We start from the raw sequence: 13,548 nt of genomic DNA, 5'->3' as shown, positions 1-13,548 counted from the left end.
CATCGAGGACGGTCCCCTGTCGTGTCGTGTCTTTTCTCGCGCCAATCGTGGTCGAGACCCTCCACGGCCTTCCATCTCAAGTCTTCCGCTACAACAGCTAAGGTAAGAGACGGCTGTTACAGGTTCACATCCCGATTGTTGGAAGCTGGGTTCATCCCGACACACAACACAGGCATATATGCTTGTCAGGCGTCGTGACCTGTGAGGCACACATACTTCTGGTCTGGGTTGACACTATTGCAAGTAGCGATTTAAAGTCCTAGGTTCGATTGCCGGGGAAACTCCCGAAATAGTCTGGAGCGCGAGGTTATGGCTAGCTGCTGAGATGTGGAGTTGAAATCATAGCTGTTGGACCAGATTCGCACGCTGGATTGGTGGCGATTGCCGAACCCTCCGTCTCTTCGAAAGTTCGGGTGAATGGATGAGGAGGGGTCCCTGAAGGCTGGATCCGCCGCCTTGGACTTACAGTTCGTATGGCGAAGTACAGTGTGGTAGTGGTGGATGGTGCTACAAGGTGATACATCATAGAACTGACAATGTGATTAAGCAGCCCAGAAGCGACTGGGCGGAGAGGGTTGCCTGTTGTAATGCATGATCGCATCAGTTTTGCTATCGTGCCTGAATAAGACCCAGCATGCGTTTGACAGTATAAGAGTGCACGTGTCCCAATTTGGTTCATGGTGCCTCCTGATCGTATTTTGTTCTTGGCAAGTAGCACGGTCTCAGCAGTGCGTGAGCGAGTTTGCCAACGCTGCTCACACTAACATATGCGTCTGAATGTGAGTGGTGGCCCGCTGTTGGGGACGGCCGAGAACTCGCTATATAGCTGTAATGTGAGGGGTCAAGTGTAGCTGCTGTACAGTGGTGTGCAACTGCCGTAAAGATCGCACAGTGCTGTGCATGTGTGCAATCCTCCTGCGAAATTTTACGGGCATTCTATGTGTAATGTACGGGACTCCGTTTTTCGTACCTCCTGGCCAGCCCAACCTGGTTAACAGTTACACCCGACTCAAGAAGGATGAGACACGTTACAGGATTAGGTTTACAGCACCTGTGTAATGATTAGGTTTGCAGCTGGCATCTCAGGATGAGGGTTGTGGCACCAGCTCAAGGGATGGGGATGGGGCCCTGGCTGACAGCTTTCGGTGTGTGGGGGGGAGGGTGGTAAGAAGCGGATCCTGGTGGGCGGCAGCTAGTGCCGTGTCGCCTGTATGTCGGAGGAGGTGCCCGCAAGCCGCCGGGCCTCTCCTGGCCCCCCCCCGCATCCACAAGCTCAACACTGGAATGAGGCCCTGGTGAATTGTTGCCCAGCAGTCTTTTGGCGGGAGTAGGTAGCCCTGTTGTTGAGGCTTTGCAGTCTCATAGTACGAGTTCCTCAACTACTGGTGCTATCCCAGGAGCTGGTCCTCCTGGACGCCTTTGTGTGACCGACCCCACACAACTGCTGCTGCTGCTGTTGCTCCCACTACCCCTCGAGCAACATTGTTGCCTTCAGCTTTCCAGGGCTTTTCCGGGGCGTCTAGAAGCAGCTAGGTTTAATTCACACGTCTTCCCACGCCTACAATCAATATCGTTATGGGAGATCGTTTGGGTGTGTGTGTGTGTGTGTGCGGGGGCATCCGTTGAGCGTGCGAGCTGTGTGGGGATGGAGACGGACAGCTTTGTGAATACACGCACACAGTTGATGAGATCCGCGTGTATACAGCGTATCTAAAGAGTCTTCGGATTTGCACTCCTGTCTTTTTGACATCGGAAGGATCAATCCCAACGGTAGGGTCCCAGCACTAGGCAACCCAGGTAAGTAGGCAGTAAACTTGGATCTAACAATTTACGAGGGACCAGCCAGTAGCAAAAAAATTGGGTAGTTGCTGGCGCCCCTGTGACCGGTTCTTTGCTCAGGTTGAGATGCCGAACACTCGGTCCTAAATGCGTGGCTAGGCAGCATTGCTAAGCACGCCATAGTTCCAACAAAGACATAATCTTTAGGTATCAATGCTCAAAAGTTGTGCATCACGCACGGCTGCGGCTTTAAAGTTGGCTCAGTGTTTGCCCTTCATCCCTTCATCACATGTTTCACCGACGATAGATAAAATATAAGAATAATAGGACGCGAGGAAGTGTCAAACCTTATAAGAAAAAGTACCACAAGTTTGGTAGCTAGAGCGAGGCTTATTACTCATGTTCTATGCTTCAGTTGACATTGTCAATATGCATTCCTTTCTACATCATGCAAAGCGTGTAAGCAATATAGTCGAGCATTACGGTTGCTTCTCGGGATTTCTGGGAGACACAGCTCGCAGATTCCGGAGTCGTCGCGAAGCTTTGTAACTGCTTCCAGAATCGGTTGTACAGAGCGTACAGTGGTCTTTAAATACTGCAAAACAAATTGTTCCAACAATCTCAACAAGTAAAAACATATACAACAAGTAATTAAACCGTGTATTTGCGTACAAGATAGTGTTGTTTGCCTCCTGACGTTTTCCTGTATCTAGTGAAGCAGTCTTAGAGGGTTAGCCACTCTTTCACGCATAAAGTGCTTGAGGTCAGCAAATATGTTCCACATGTCAAGTCCTTGGGATGGGCGCGCTTGGATCAGGCCCGCTGACGACGAAGCGTACCCCTTCGCGGCACCCCTGCATGAGCTTCGCGCATCGGTACCCTTCGAGGATTTTGAGATTGATGCTGATCATCCCGCAGCATTTCCTCATCGGGCATATTATGCCAGAGGGTAAGTCGCAACACCAAACATGCAGTTCTGCTACTGGACCTTTCGCGACCTTACCATTCGGGCCAGAGAGGTACCCAACCTCTTAAAAATATGTTCAAATCATAAAAATTAAATAAAATAATATCCGTGTATTACTACTGTCGTTTTCTTACTGGAAATTCATCACAACCTCCTCCATTACAGTTGCGCTTAATTAGCCCTCTGCTCAGATGTAGCAACTTCAAGGCCACACTGCTAAAATGTATTTTCATATTAAGTTGCCACTGTAAGAATGCCATCCTTCTCTGGCATGTTCCGTTCCTTACCTGTCCTTGCCTCTTTTCAAACTCTGCGAGCAGGCGGCCTCGCGCGGCACACACGGCCTTTGTCCCCTGCGCGTACCCTCAACAACCACGCCGGACCTGCAACTCATCCTCGGCCATTCCACCAGCTGCACGCGGCATGTGCGACAGGCTGGACGAGATGCCGTACGGTTTCCGCTATCCACGTCGGGCACCAGCAGCTCCGGAACCGGTCTTCTACCCCGCCCGGGCGCACATCCCTCCTTTCCGCGTCATGCCGCATCGAGCCGCTGCTGTCAACGACATGAACGCATACGGCCACACCGACGACGATCACGACTTTCCTGTGCTGCTTGATACTGGTTACGGCTACACGCCAAAGCGACCGCCGCCGCCGGGGCAACCGCTGCAGCAGCGGCAGCGGCAGCAACACCAAGAGCAGCAGCAGCAGCAGCAGCGCACGATGACACTATCATCTGACGCCGTCGCCAGCGGCTCGGATAGCGACGACGGTGACGGCAACAGCAACAATGATGACAACCACCGCAACGGTCGCAACCGAATGGATACCGGCGCAGGCGCCGCCTCCCAACGGCCTGAGATACCATTGTTCTGGGACCCTTGGACAGGGTTGTGCTTCCGTGCCGCTGTGCCTTCCGCCGCCAACGCCGCCGGTGGGAAGAAAGCCAGCTTCGCCGCCAAGGACGATAGGGCAACGGAACCGCAACGGGCGACGGAGGCGAAGTCGAGGACGTCTTACAACGACGCGTCGACACTGAACGACAACACGGTGACGACGGCGACGACGACTAGGACGAGGACAGCGGCGGCGGCGCGTCCCGCTAACACCGGGACAGGTCCAACCCGAATTGAAGTTCGAGCGGCAGCTGACGGTTCCAACGGCGCAGGCGGCGGCCAGGTGCCCGTCATCACCACTTCGGCGGTCCCCGCCAACTCTGCCAAGGCGGCCAAGACAGCCGCCGCTGCCGCCACCGCTGCTGCTACCGTAGCGCCGCAGGGAGCGCCCTTGGAGCGTCAGCACAGCACCGCACTGGTGACACGGCCGCCTCTGGAAATCTCTCTGTCCCGCGGTCCCAGTGCCGTACTGCCTTCCGCCGCCTCGTCCAGCAGCTCTGCCGCTGCCGTCACCACAGCCAGCGCAGATGCCGCGGCGGCGGCGGCGGCGGCGGCCACCCCCCACAGCAAGGGGCCCCTCGCGACGGCGGCGGCGGTGACCGTGTCATCCGCCGCAGCAGCTGCAAGCCGCATGACTCGCTCTCAGGTAGGTGTCGTACGTGTCGTACACCAGCATGTCGTCTTGTGCTCAGCAAGTTGCTTAGGGCGACAGCGAGAGAATCGCGCCTCTGTCTCTCTCTCTCCCCCTCTGTGTCTGCGATCACTTGCGTAGGCGGTTCTTTGGTGTTGATGCTGTTTATGCTGGGTCCTAACTCCTCACCTTCACGTCCTATCTGAGCCTCCTCTCCCTCCTCTGCCCGCCCACCCGCATGATTGGGAAAGGCTGCTCGAACCATCCAGCGCTGGTGGCGGGGGTGGCGTCTGTGGCGCCACACCCCCGCCCTGAGGCAGCTCATCACCCTCGGGAGGGAGCTCCGCGACACGGCCGCTCGTTACTACTGCTACCTGGGCGCCACGGAGGACAACCTGACCACCAAACAGCAATTTGAAATCAACGAGCTCACAATGCAGGCCATTCTAAAACTGGATAGGTAAGGGACGGGAGGGGACGGGAGGGGAGGGGAGGGGAGGGCTTTTTCGGGGAGGGGGGGAGAGGCCGTGGGTACCTGTGTGTGTGTGTGTGTGTCTGTACGTCCTGGGAATGTTCCAGAACCCCATGTGGCGGTGGTGGTGTTCATTGTGATGGCTTATCATCAAGTGGTGGGCGGGTCGGTGGGTTGGTGGTGTGTACACGGCAGACGGGTGTTTCGGAGGGTTGGGGGCTCCCCGGAGGGTCAGGTGGTAGCGGGTGGCGGGTCGGAGCGCTGTTTGGGAGCTCCTCTCTGTTCTTCAGTCTGGAGCGTGTGAGCTGAATGTTTATATGTATATATGTATGTATGCATGTTATAATTTATATGGCACAGGGATGTCGGGGTCGCGAATGGCGAGTGGGTCTCTCCTGCTTTGCACACCGCAACTGCTGCCCCTCCCCAGCCACCGCCCCGCCTTCCTACCTCACCACGTATCCCTTCTGCTTTCCTTTTTTAAGCTCTTCTGCCGCCGTCTCATTTCTATTTCTCAATTTTCTTCTTCTTCTTCTTCTTCTTCTTCTTCTTCTATTTCTTTTGTAATGCTGCTTCCCCCCCTTCCTCTCGCAACTCCCAAATCCGACCTCCCCTCCACCCCTCTAAGTAAAGCTTGGAGGGCCTTCCCCGGGAGCTGCGGGCGTTACGCAAGCACCTGACCGCCCGGGCGCTCCGGCTCCAAGATGAAGTGCAGAGCGCCTTCGCCAGATCATCCGCGGCGTCGTCCAGCGGCGGTCCCACGGCGTCACAGCCACCCACGTCGCTGTGCATGGACACGGAAGCGGCGCCGGAGGCGACGATTCCGGAGGAGACTTCTGGCCGTCTCTCCGCAGCCCTGTCGCCGGAGCTTCTTCAGTCCGAGGCTGCTGCTGCTGCCGCCGCCGCCACTGCTACAGCCACTGCTGCGCCACAGCCGCTACACGATGCGGGTGCAGGGGAGGACGACGGTCCTGTCGCGCTCGTCGATGAGCCTAAGGAGGTGCAGTTACCAATGGCGGCGGCGGCGGCGGCGGCGGCGGCGGTGGAACAGCTGCCGGTGACGCCAATGCCCACTCGTACTCCGTCTATGGAGCTGCTAAGTGGCGCCGACATCGCGGACTCGGACGAACCCTTCCCCGCTGGCGGACAAGGCAATCCGGGGCCTCTTGTTGCCCCGAATGTCCCGGAAGACAATTCGGCAACCGAAGGTGCGCATGCACCACCGCCGTCGCCGCCGCCGCCACCGCAGCAGCAGCAGCGGCCGCCACCGCCACCGCAGCAGCAGCACGTGCACGTACATCTCCACGTCAACCGCCGACCTCGTCTGACGTCATGGTACCGCCTGAATTCACAGCTGCAGCAGCAGCAGCAGCAGCGGAGGCTCACAGCAGCGTCGGCGCCTGCTGCGGCAGCAGCAGCAACAGCGGCAGCGGCAGTACATGCCTGTGGTCGCATCGCCCACAGCACTGCCAAGCGCCCCGCTACTGCCAAGCGCGTGGGCAGCTGTGGCGGCGGCGACGGCGGCTGGGATGAGGGCAGCTGCGGTGCCGGCCGGGGTCTGTGGTCGGGCCGTGGCGGTCTGGTTGGGGGTGGCAGTAGCGGCCGGGGTGGAGGTCGGCGGCTGCAGCACCCGCAACGACGGCGGCAAGACCGATCTATGCCGACGGAGGTGCCCTCTACCGCCCTCATCACCACCCCCACCGCCGCTACCCGCACCGCGGGAGCCCCGGGGCCGGACCCATGCGCGTTGCGGCGGCTGCTCCGGCGCATGCGCAAACAACAGCGACACGGTCAGCAGCAGCAGCAGCAGCAGCAGCAGCAGCAGCAACAAGAGCAACAGCAGCAGCAGCAGCACCAACAAGAGCAACAGCAAGAGGAGCGGAAGCAACTAAAGGAAGGTCCATTCGCGCAGCAGCAACAGCAACAGCAGCAGCCATCTGTAGTACTCCGCATCGTCGTACGCTCCGAAGGAGATGGCGATGGCGTCGGGGCCGGCAGCGGCAGGAGCTATCGAGTGCCTCTTCTGGCGGATGCTGGTGTGCAGACGGACTCTTGAGGCGACGGCGGCGGCGGCGGCGGCAGCTATACCTTAGCGACCAGTGGAAGGTCTATTTGTAGCTGAACATGTTGTATTGGTGGTTATGGTGGTTATAGTGGTGGCGTTGTTGTTGGTGGTGGTCCACAGCGAATCTCCTTTTTCCTAGGTTTACAGTTTTTATTTATCCCGTACGATTTTGGGGGTGTCCATCAACGCCAAGCCTAGGCGAGGTTAGGAGGTGCTCTCCACCTCCGGCGTAGGTCCTCAGCCTACCTACCTGGTGATATGTATTACGTGAAAATGTCGTGTGAAGGGCCGTCAGGTTCTAGACAATGTCGAGCGAGACCCTAGTCTCACCGCGTCTTGTGTTAGAGGAGGCGGATATGATCGTCTACGTCATCATGCAGCGCTTCTGCTTGTACGCGTTATTGTTGTTGTTAAGAACCCCGGATGGCTCTGGCTGCTGCGGGACTACTAAGGGGATCATGGGCTTCAACATGAGGAGCTGTACAATTGGTGTTAAAACGGATATATATTGATTTTTTTGTCTGTTTAGAAAATAGATGTGCGTTCTATGTGGTGTACCCGATATGTTTTGAGAACTTTTTCTCCAGCTTAAAAATGTAGGAGTTGAAATAAGCTGCTGAGCCTGTAGTGAAGTGTCTGTCTGTCTGTAGTGAAGTTGTGGGTGTTGTGGTACCTGTCACGCGAACGCTATGCGCAAACTGCAGCCTTGATGAGATGTGTAAAAAGCCGAACATGAGGTTTGAACATGAGCCGTTGGAGCGCGTGAGAATGGAAAAAATGATGCGAACAAAAACTTACTACTAGTACTGCTACTGCTGACTATATTGTACGAAGATAGTCGAGATGTACTTACATGCCTTCACAGTCGAGGTATCACATGCTTTAATATCCGGACAGAGCCGTTGCTCCAATGCGAGTCGTCATAGCGTTACAATATATAATACTCTTGTTCTGTGTATGTTCTGTACGAATACACGTACGAATGTTGTGTAAGAAATAAACATCACGCTCCAGCGAATCCGAGTCAACCATTTCCGTGTGTATGTGGGAAGTGTGCTTTGAACGAGTTTCCTTCCTACCTCTCAGCACACACCGACACAGCACAAAGCTTTGCCCAATTTTCCACATGCCACTTTAGAACTCACCTTCTGTGGATTACAACATGAGAAGGACGGAGGCTCAACTCGTGAGGTTAAAATAAAGTCTGCTAGGGCCATCAGACCCAAATCCGAACGACTTCCGTACTAGGATTTCGCAGCCCTGGCAAGAAAAGCTTTCCGTTATCGCTTCTTCGCGAAAATACTCTCGCTCATCATCCGTGCACGACCCACATCGTGTCATGACTGAGGGATAGCAGCCTCTCGCCCCCGGAGAAAACAACCGCCAAAATGGAGACGTTGCTGAAAATTGCCCCTGTACCATCGGCCCCTATGGTCATATAAGTTATCGTCCAACGAACATCCAATTATTCCCCCACGCACCGCCTCAATTCGCACAATTATGTCGGAAATCCACGACGTACACGCACAACAACAAAACTCAAAAACATCATTTCGATAATTGCGGAAAAGCCGGGGTGGGTCCGTACGGGGAGAGACAACCTGCGAGTGCGGTGGACTGCCAGCCGTGTAGCCCGATAGACGTCGTCAAACTTTCCGAGGTGGGTGTTCGATCCCGATTGGTGACAACTGTTCTTCTACCTGTAGACGGACAGGTCGATGTAGCCAGCCGCCACTGCCACGGCCAGAAAGATGAAAGGGAAGAAGATGGCCAGGATGCCGATGATGGCGAGCGGGTCCTGCGGGCGGGAAACACACACACACACGTAAGCACGTGTCACATACATACATACATACATACATAGGCAGGCGGCTGGCAGAGGTTAAGGCCTGACTTCTGCTCCCGGCCGACCCGGGTTCAAATCCGCCTGCCGGCTCCTCGGGTGTTTGAGGAGTGTTGAAATGGGAGGTGGCCCCCCATCATATGGACGATGTAGGACGTGATAAAATCAACTTGCGAGCTGACCAGGAACTAAGTTGATACGCCGTTGATCCGCTAGATTTGGTTGGATGCTGGTGGTGAGTTGCTGAACCCAACGAATACATTCTGAAGTCGGATGGGGTGACGGATTAGGGTGCCCCTCTAGCAGGGGAGAGCAGGGACTGCCCGGGAAAGGGGGCCGCTGGCGAAGTTAACCACCCTGTAACAACATACATACATAGGTTAGGCACTACTGGTAAGGCACGGGAGATTCCCGGGATCCAGGCTGGTCAAGGTCGAAAATCCTTCCGATGGTGGAAGGTAAAGTGCCCCTAGTCGATGGACGGTGGTGACCTGGGATAAAGTTGACTCGCGAGCCGACCAGGAATGGAGTTGAGCCGCCGTCGATCCGGCAGATTCCGTTGGATGCTAGTGGTGGGTGCGGAACCTGAGCAATCCACTGAGAAGTTGACTAGGGTGACTTGATGAGGGTGTCCCGGAATACCGGGGAACGCAGGGTTTCGCAGGGTAGCTGCCACGGGTGAAGATATTACCCCCTGTCCCACAAATCATATATACATACGCAGGTGCAAACCTCCACTTCCCGATTCAGTTATAGCGTTATAGCTACACACCCAACTATCAACGGCAGGCTTGGCCGTTTGCCTGTTCGCGCACCTTCAGAGGGTTCGCCCCGTCCTGCTCGCCCTTGCTAGACCAGTACTGTTCCGGCTCCTCCTCGCGGGTGATAAACTTCTTCTTGGCCCCATCAGCACCTGCGGTGACAAGGGCGTGTAAGGGTGGGTGAGAGAGACTATGCATGTTACCTCTGGCTTGCTGAGACGCGTGGTGAGGGGCCTTGGAAAAGTTCGTTGGCACTAGGAACTAGAACAGGCAGTCCATCAGGTACCCAGTTTCTCAAGCTGGAGATTGCAACAGCGTAAAAGATTTAAGTTTAGATAAAGAAATGTATTGACGGGATTGCATCAGGTGAGCTTTCGTCAATATCGCGATGGACTAGGCCGCCACATTACGCCTAGGAAGGTGCCAATCAAACCGAGATAGCTGGCATATAAAGTTGAAGTAATATGATACTATGTCAAAGACATTAGCTCAAATCCCAGCGTGTGCAAGGGCCCACGACGTGTGGCCATGGAAACACCTGCTGTGATACGGTGGGAGACGTATTACCTGGCTTTCCATCCGGCCCAAGCAGGGCCCTTGTGCAAAGGTGCCGTCGTGAACGGGCCGGCTGGGAAACAACTTCCGACCGAACGGTGCGGCGAGCAACGCTTGCCGAAGCGGGTTTCAGAGTTAGGGACATCATTTCTACAAGGAATTCAGCAACAACATAAATCCTTCACAGATGACGGTTTATGGCGACAAATAGCAGAATGGTGACGGTTCACCGTACGGCAGATTTTCGTTGGTCAAAATCTGCCGAAAACGCTGCATCGCTTGTGTAGACGTGTAGGCTGAATTGCGCTTGGCGCGTTGGTTCTCTTGCCTCTATATATGCTATTGTTTTCGTAGTTTGCGTATGCAAGAGGGACTAGAGCACGGAGTGACTTGGTTGTGTTCCGAAACCAACTTGTTTGGAATCCCTTCCGCCATCACCGCAAAACTAAAATATCGGCTCACATTGAGCCCCATCCCCTCTGGAGTCCTAAGTCGCGGCAAGCCGGCCTTCTCGCCGCGAGCAGCCATGTCCCATGCGCGCAATTTCCGAAACACGCTTCCCGACTATACGCCGCGCGCCTCAACAGCGGCAGGCCCAGAAGCCGATTTTTCAACTTTTGCCTCTTCTGTGCCGCGCGCGGCGCTGCTGGGCCTTTTCCAGGAGACTTTTGAGGCTGTACAAGGTTATCGTACGTCCAACCCCACAATCTACACCGGTAAGGCTTGTTGAGATTGCGTACATGGGAGGCCCACACAAATCGTTCATCATAAACTATGAAGTGTCTGGGCTTTAGGATCTATCGCCCTAAACATTGACTGTTGCGGCAGCAGCCGCAAAACTAAGCGCTCAACCTTCCCCCGCCCAACACCCCAAGCGCCACACTCTTCGCAACCCCCGTTGTCTCTCTCCGCGGCGCCGCTCTTCCCTTCCCGTCAGTGTGAAACCCGTTCCCCTCCGGAATTCTGACATTACTCGCCCCATACAGGCATACATACCTTCGCATATACATGTACATATATACATATATATATGTACATATATATGTAAGGCGCGACCATTGCCCCCGGGAGATCCCGGGATCGATACCCGTTCGGGTCAAAAGTCCTTCCGATGGTGGAAGGCATTGCGCCCCTAGTTGATGGACGGTGGTGACCTGGGATAAAGTTAACCTGCGAGCCGACCAGGAACGGAGTTGGGCCGCTGTCGACCCGGCAGATTCCGTTGGATGCTGGTGGTGGGTGCGGAACCTGAGCGATCCACTGAGAAGTTAGCTAGGGTGACTGGATGAGGGTGCCCCGAAATACCGGGGAAGGCAGGGTTTCGCAGGGTAGCTGCCACGGGCGAAGATACACCCCCCTGTTTCACACATCATACATATACATGCACGCACACGCCCATTTTTCCAGGCTCAGCAGGGGTCGCCCTGGCCATGTGGCACGCACGACGGAGCCTGATGAGGCATTGCCAAGCGTGTGGAGGAGGCGACCATGCCGCCGCCATCGCCGCCGCGACGGCGGCGGCGGCCCCCGTGGAGCCCACCGCCGCCGGCGCCGTTAGCCTGGACGCTGCTGCGCTGGCGGCCTTGCCGTCGGCCCTGCTTGCGGCTGCGCTGGATCACGTCCGTACTGCCGTCAAGAGTTTGACCCAGGGGGGCCCCAGGAACTACTCACTGAGTCGCGGGTCCCGCGGCGGCAGCATGCTTGACGGTGGCGCCGGCGTGCACATGACGGCGGCACTAATACTGCACGACGCTGCCTTGTCTGCTGGTGCTACTGATGCTGATGCTCTGCTTCGCGAGCGAGACTCCCATTTGCGGTCTTTCCTTGATGCCTACCCGGTATGCACGTATATATGTCTGTGTGTGTGTCTGTGTGTTGCATCCGCTGCTTGTACAAGGAATTAGCGGTCGCGGTCTTAACGGTCTTAACGAACCGAGAGAGGTTCCAAGGCGAAAATGGCTACAAAGCAGCCAAAGCAGTAGCGGCAGAGATACGACAGACGTACAGATACACATGCGAGGTAAAGGAGGAGGAGAAAAAACCCACCAGAACGAGACAGATACGGCGGCCAGTGAACAGGTACATGCACCCGACATACAACCGAAAGGGGCCATTAGCCGGTCTCTGATGCAGCCCGCCCTCGTGCCATACACACCAAATGTTGTATAGAAATTCTGCCAACACAACACACGCGGGGCGGCGGAGGGTCACGATCGCGCATGAAGACCAGCATGTCACGTGCGTATGTATGTATGTTGGTACAGGGTGGTTAACTTCACCAGCGGCCCCCTTTCCCGAGGCAGTCCCTGCTCTTCCCTGCTAGAGGGGCGCCCTCCCATCCGACTTCAGAATGTATTCGTTGGGTTCGGCAACTCACCACCAGCATCCAACCAAATCTAGCGGATCAACGGCGCATCAACTTAGTTCCTGGTCAGCTCGCAAGTTGATATTATCACGTCCTACATCGTCCATATGATGGGGGGCCACTTTCCATTTCAACACTCCTGTATGTTTGGGTGTATGTAGGTATGAATCATTGTTGCGAATGGATGTTAAATGAAAGGAGCTCAGTCTGTAGAAGCACATGTTCGAAGTAAAAGCATTTGTGGCTGGGAAAAGAGCAGTGCCAGCAGTACGGTATGCAGGCATGTACGACAATATTAATTCTGTTAATTAATGTAAAATTGATTTACCGAAAGGGACGTGGATCTGGCCCCCCCCCCCCGAGGGGTTCAGTCACTGTTTGGGGTTTGTGTGTGCAGGGGGGGGGGCCAGACACACTATTTTGTTTCTCTCCCCCCTCATCGACATCTCTCGTCCTCAGTCCCTCCCGTCCCTCTTTGTCTCGCGAAATGATGGACAACTCCTAACGGCAACGATGGCTGTCACCGCAATGGGCACCGCAGCTGGCAATGGACAGCGAGAACGACGAGTACTTGTACGGCAGAGCAGGATACTTGCAGGTGGTGGCAACCACATGTGCGCGTGCGGTTGTGTGTCTGTGTGTTTGTGTGAAGTATTTGTGTGTGTGAATTTCCATATAGCCCCTCACCCGAGGGGAGGGGAGGGGACGGGAGGGGACGGGAGGGGACGGGAGGGGACGGGACCCTCCTGGTTGAGGTGGAGCTGGGATCCACTCGTCAACCGCCCCTTAATCGCCCTTCAAACGGCGTCAACGGCCATTGAACCGCCTCGCAACTGCCTTTAAACCGCCCGTCAACGGCTTTTCAACCGTCCCTAAAACCCGCATGGGGCTGTTTGATTTAGCACGCAGCCTTCCAAACATAGACCCCCTCCAACACCCCCCCACACACACACACCAGGGCGCCCAGCTGCTCCGGGCAGTACTAGGTACGGATGCCGTACCTCCCGAACTAGTGGAGGGGGTGGCCACCGAGATAATTGAATCAGGTGATTGAGGGCGGGGGTCTGAGGGGGGCCCGTGTGTGTGTGTGTGTGTGTGTGTGTGTGTGTGTGTGTGTGTGTGTGTGTGTGCCGCGTGTGTTCCAGGTGCATCGCTCGCCGGCTCATGTTTAACCCGCTTGCACAGGATGCACAGACGGACATACAGACATA

The 13,548-nt window shown here is 55.8% G+C and overlaps 3 protein-coding genes across 3 annotated transcripts; 2 read left to right on the top strand and 1 right to left on the bottom strand.

Moving 5' to 3' along the window:
* Positions 1-2,552: 2,552 nt before the first annotated feature.
* VOLCADRAFT_90598 (uncharacterized protein) lies at positions 2,553-4,435 on the top strand (the record flags this gene model as incomplete). The annotated part of the gene is made up of 4 exons (XM_002950168.1): positions 2,553-2,728; positions 3,067-3,371; positions 3,639-4,291; positions 4,418-4,435. 4 exons carry the CDS (start codon positions 2,553-2,555, stop codon positions 4,433-4,435), a joined length of 1,152 nt encoding a protein of 383 aa, XP_002950214.1.
* Positions 4,436-7,725: 3,290 nt separating this feature from the next.
* On the bottom strand, positions 7,726-10,129 carry VOLCADRAFT_104607 (uncharacterized protein). The gene is made up of 3 exons (XM_002950056.1): positions 9,985-10,129; positions 9,472-9,569; positions 7,726-8,611 (listed from the first exon to the last, which is right to left on the bottom strand). The coding sequence occupies exons 1-3, from the start codon at positions 10,118-10,120 to the stop codon at positions 8,510-8,512; spliced, it is 336 nt and encodes a 111-aa protein (XP_002950102.1). The 5' UTR covers positions 10,121-10,129; the 3' UTR covers positions 7,726-8,509.
* A 369-nt stretch (positions 10,130-10,498) lies between these two features.
* VOLCADRAFT_90596 (uncharacterized protein) lies at positions 10,499-13,323 on the top strand (the record flags this gene model as incomplete). The annotated part of the gene is made up of 4 exons (XM_002950167.1): positions 10,499-10,688; positions 11,380-11,810; positions 12,797-12,951; positions 13,296-13,323. The coding sequence occupies 4 exons, from the start codon at positions 10,499-10,501 to the stop codon at positions 13,321-13,323; spliced, it is 804 nt and encodes a 267-aa protein (XP_002950213.1).
* Between the last annotated feature and the right edge of the window lie 225 nt (positions 13,324-13,548).

Source organism: Volvox carteri, assembly GCF_000143455.1.
Source record: "Volvox carteri f. nagariensis unplaced genomic scaffold VOLCAscaffold_17, whole genome shotgun sequence".
In the NCBI taxonomy this organism is placed as follows: domain Eukaryota; kingdom Viridiplantae; phylum Chlorophyta; class Chlorophyceae; order Chlamydomonadales; family Volvocaceae; genus Volvox; species Volvox carteri.
Note: the sequence above shows the minus strand (reverse complement) of the source record. Positions and strands in the feature narration are given on the sequence as shown.

Excerpts from the sequence above, each read along its gene's own strand:
- VOLCADRAFT_104607 (XM_002950056.1), bottom strand. The coding sequence starts at position 10,120 with ATGATGTCCCTAACTCTGAAACCCGCTTCGGCAAGCGTTGCTCGCCGC. Across the intron at positions 9,570-9,984 it reads TGGGCCGGATGGAAAGCCAG|GTGCTGATGGGGCCAAGAAG; the intron begins GTAATACGTCTC and ends TTGTCACCGCAG. Across the intron at positions 8,612-9,471 it reads ACGGGGCGAACCCTCTGAAG|GACCCGCTCGCCATCATCGG; the intron begins GTGCGCGAACAG and ends TCCCGCCCGCAG.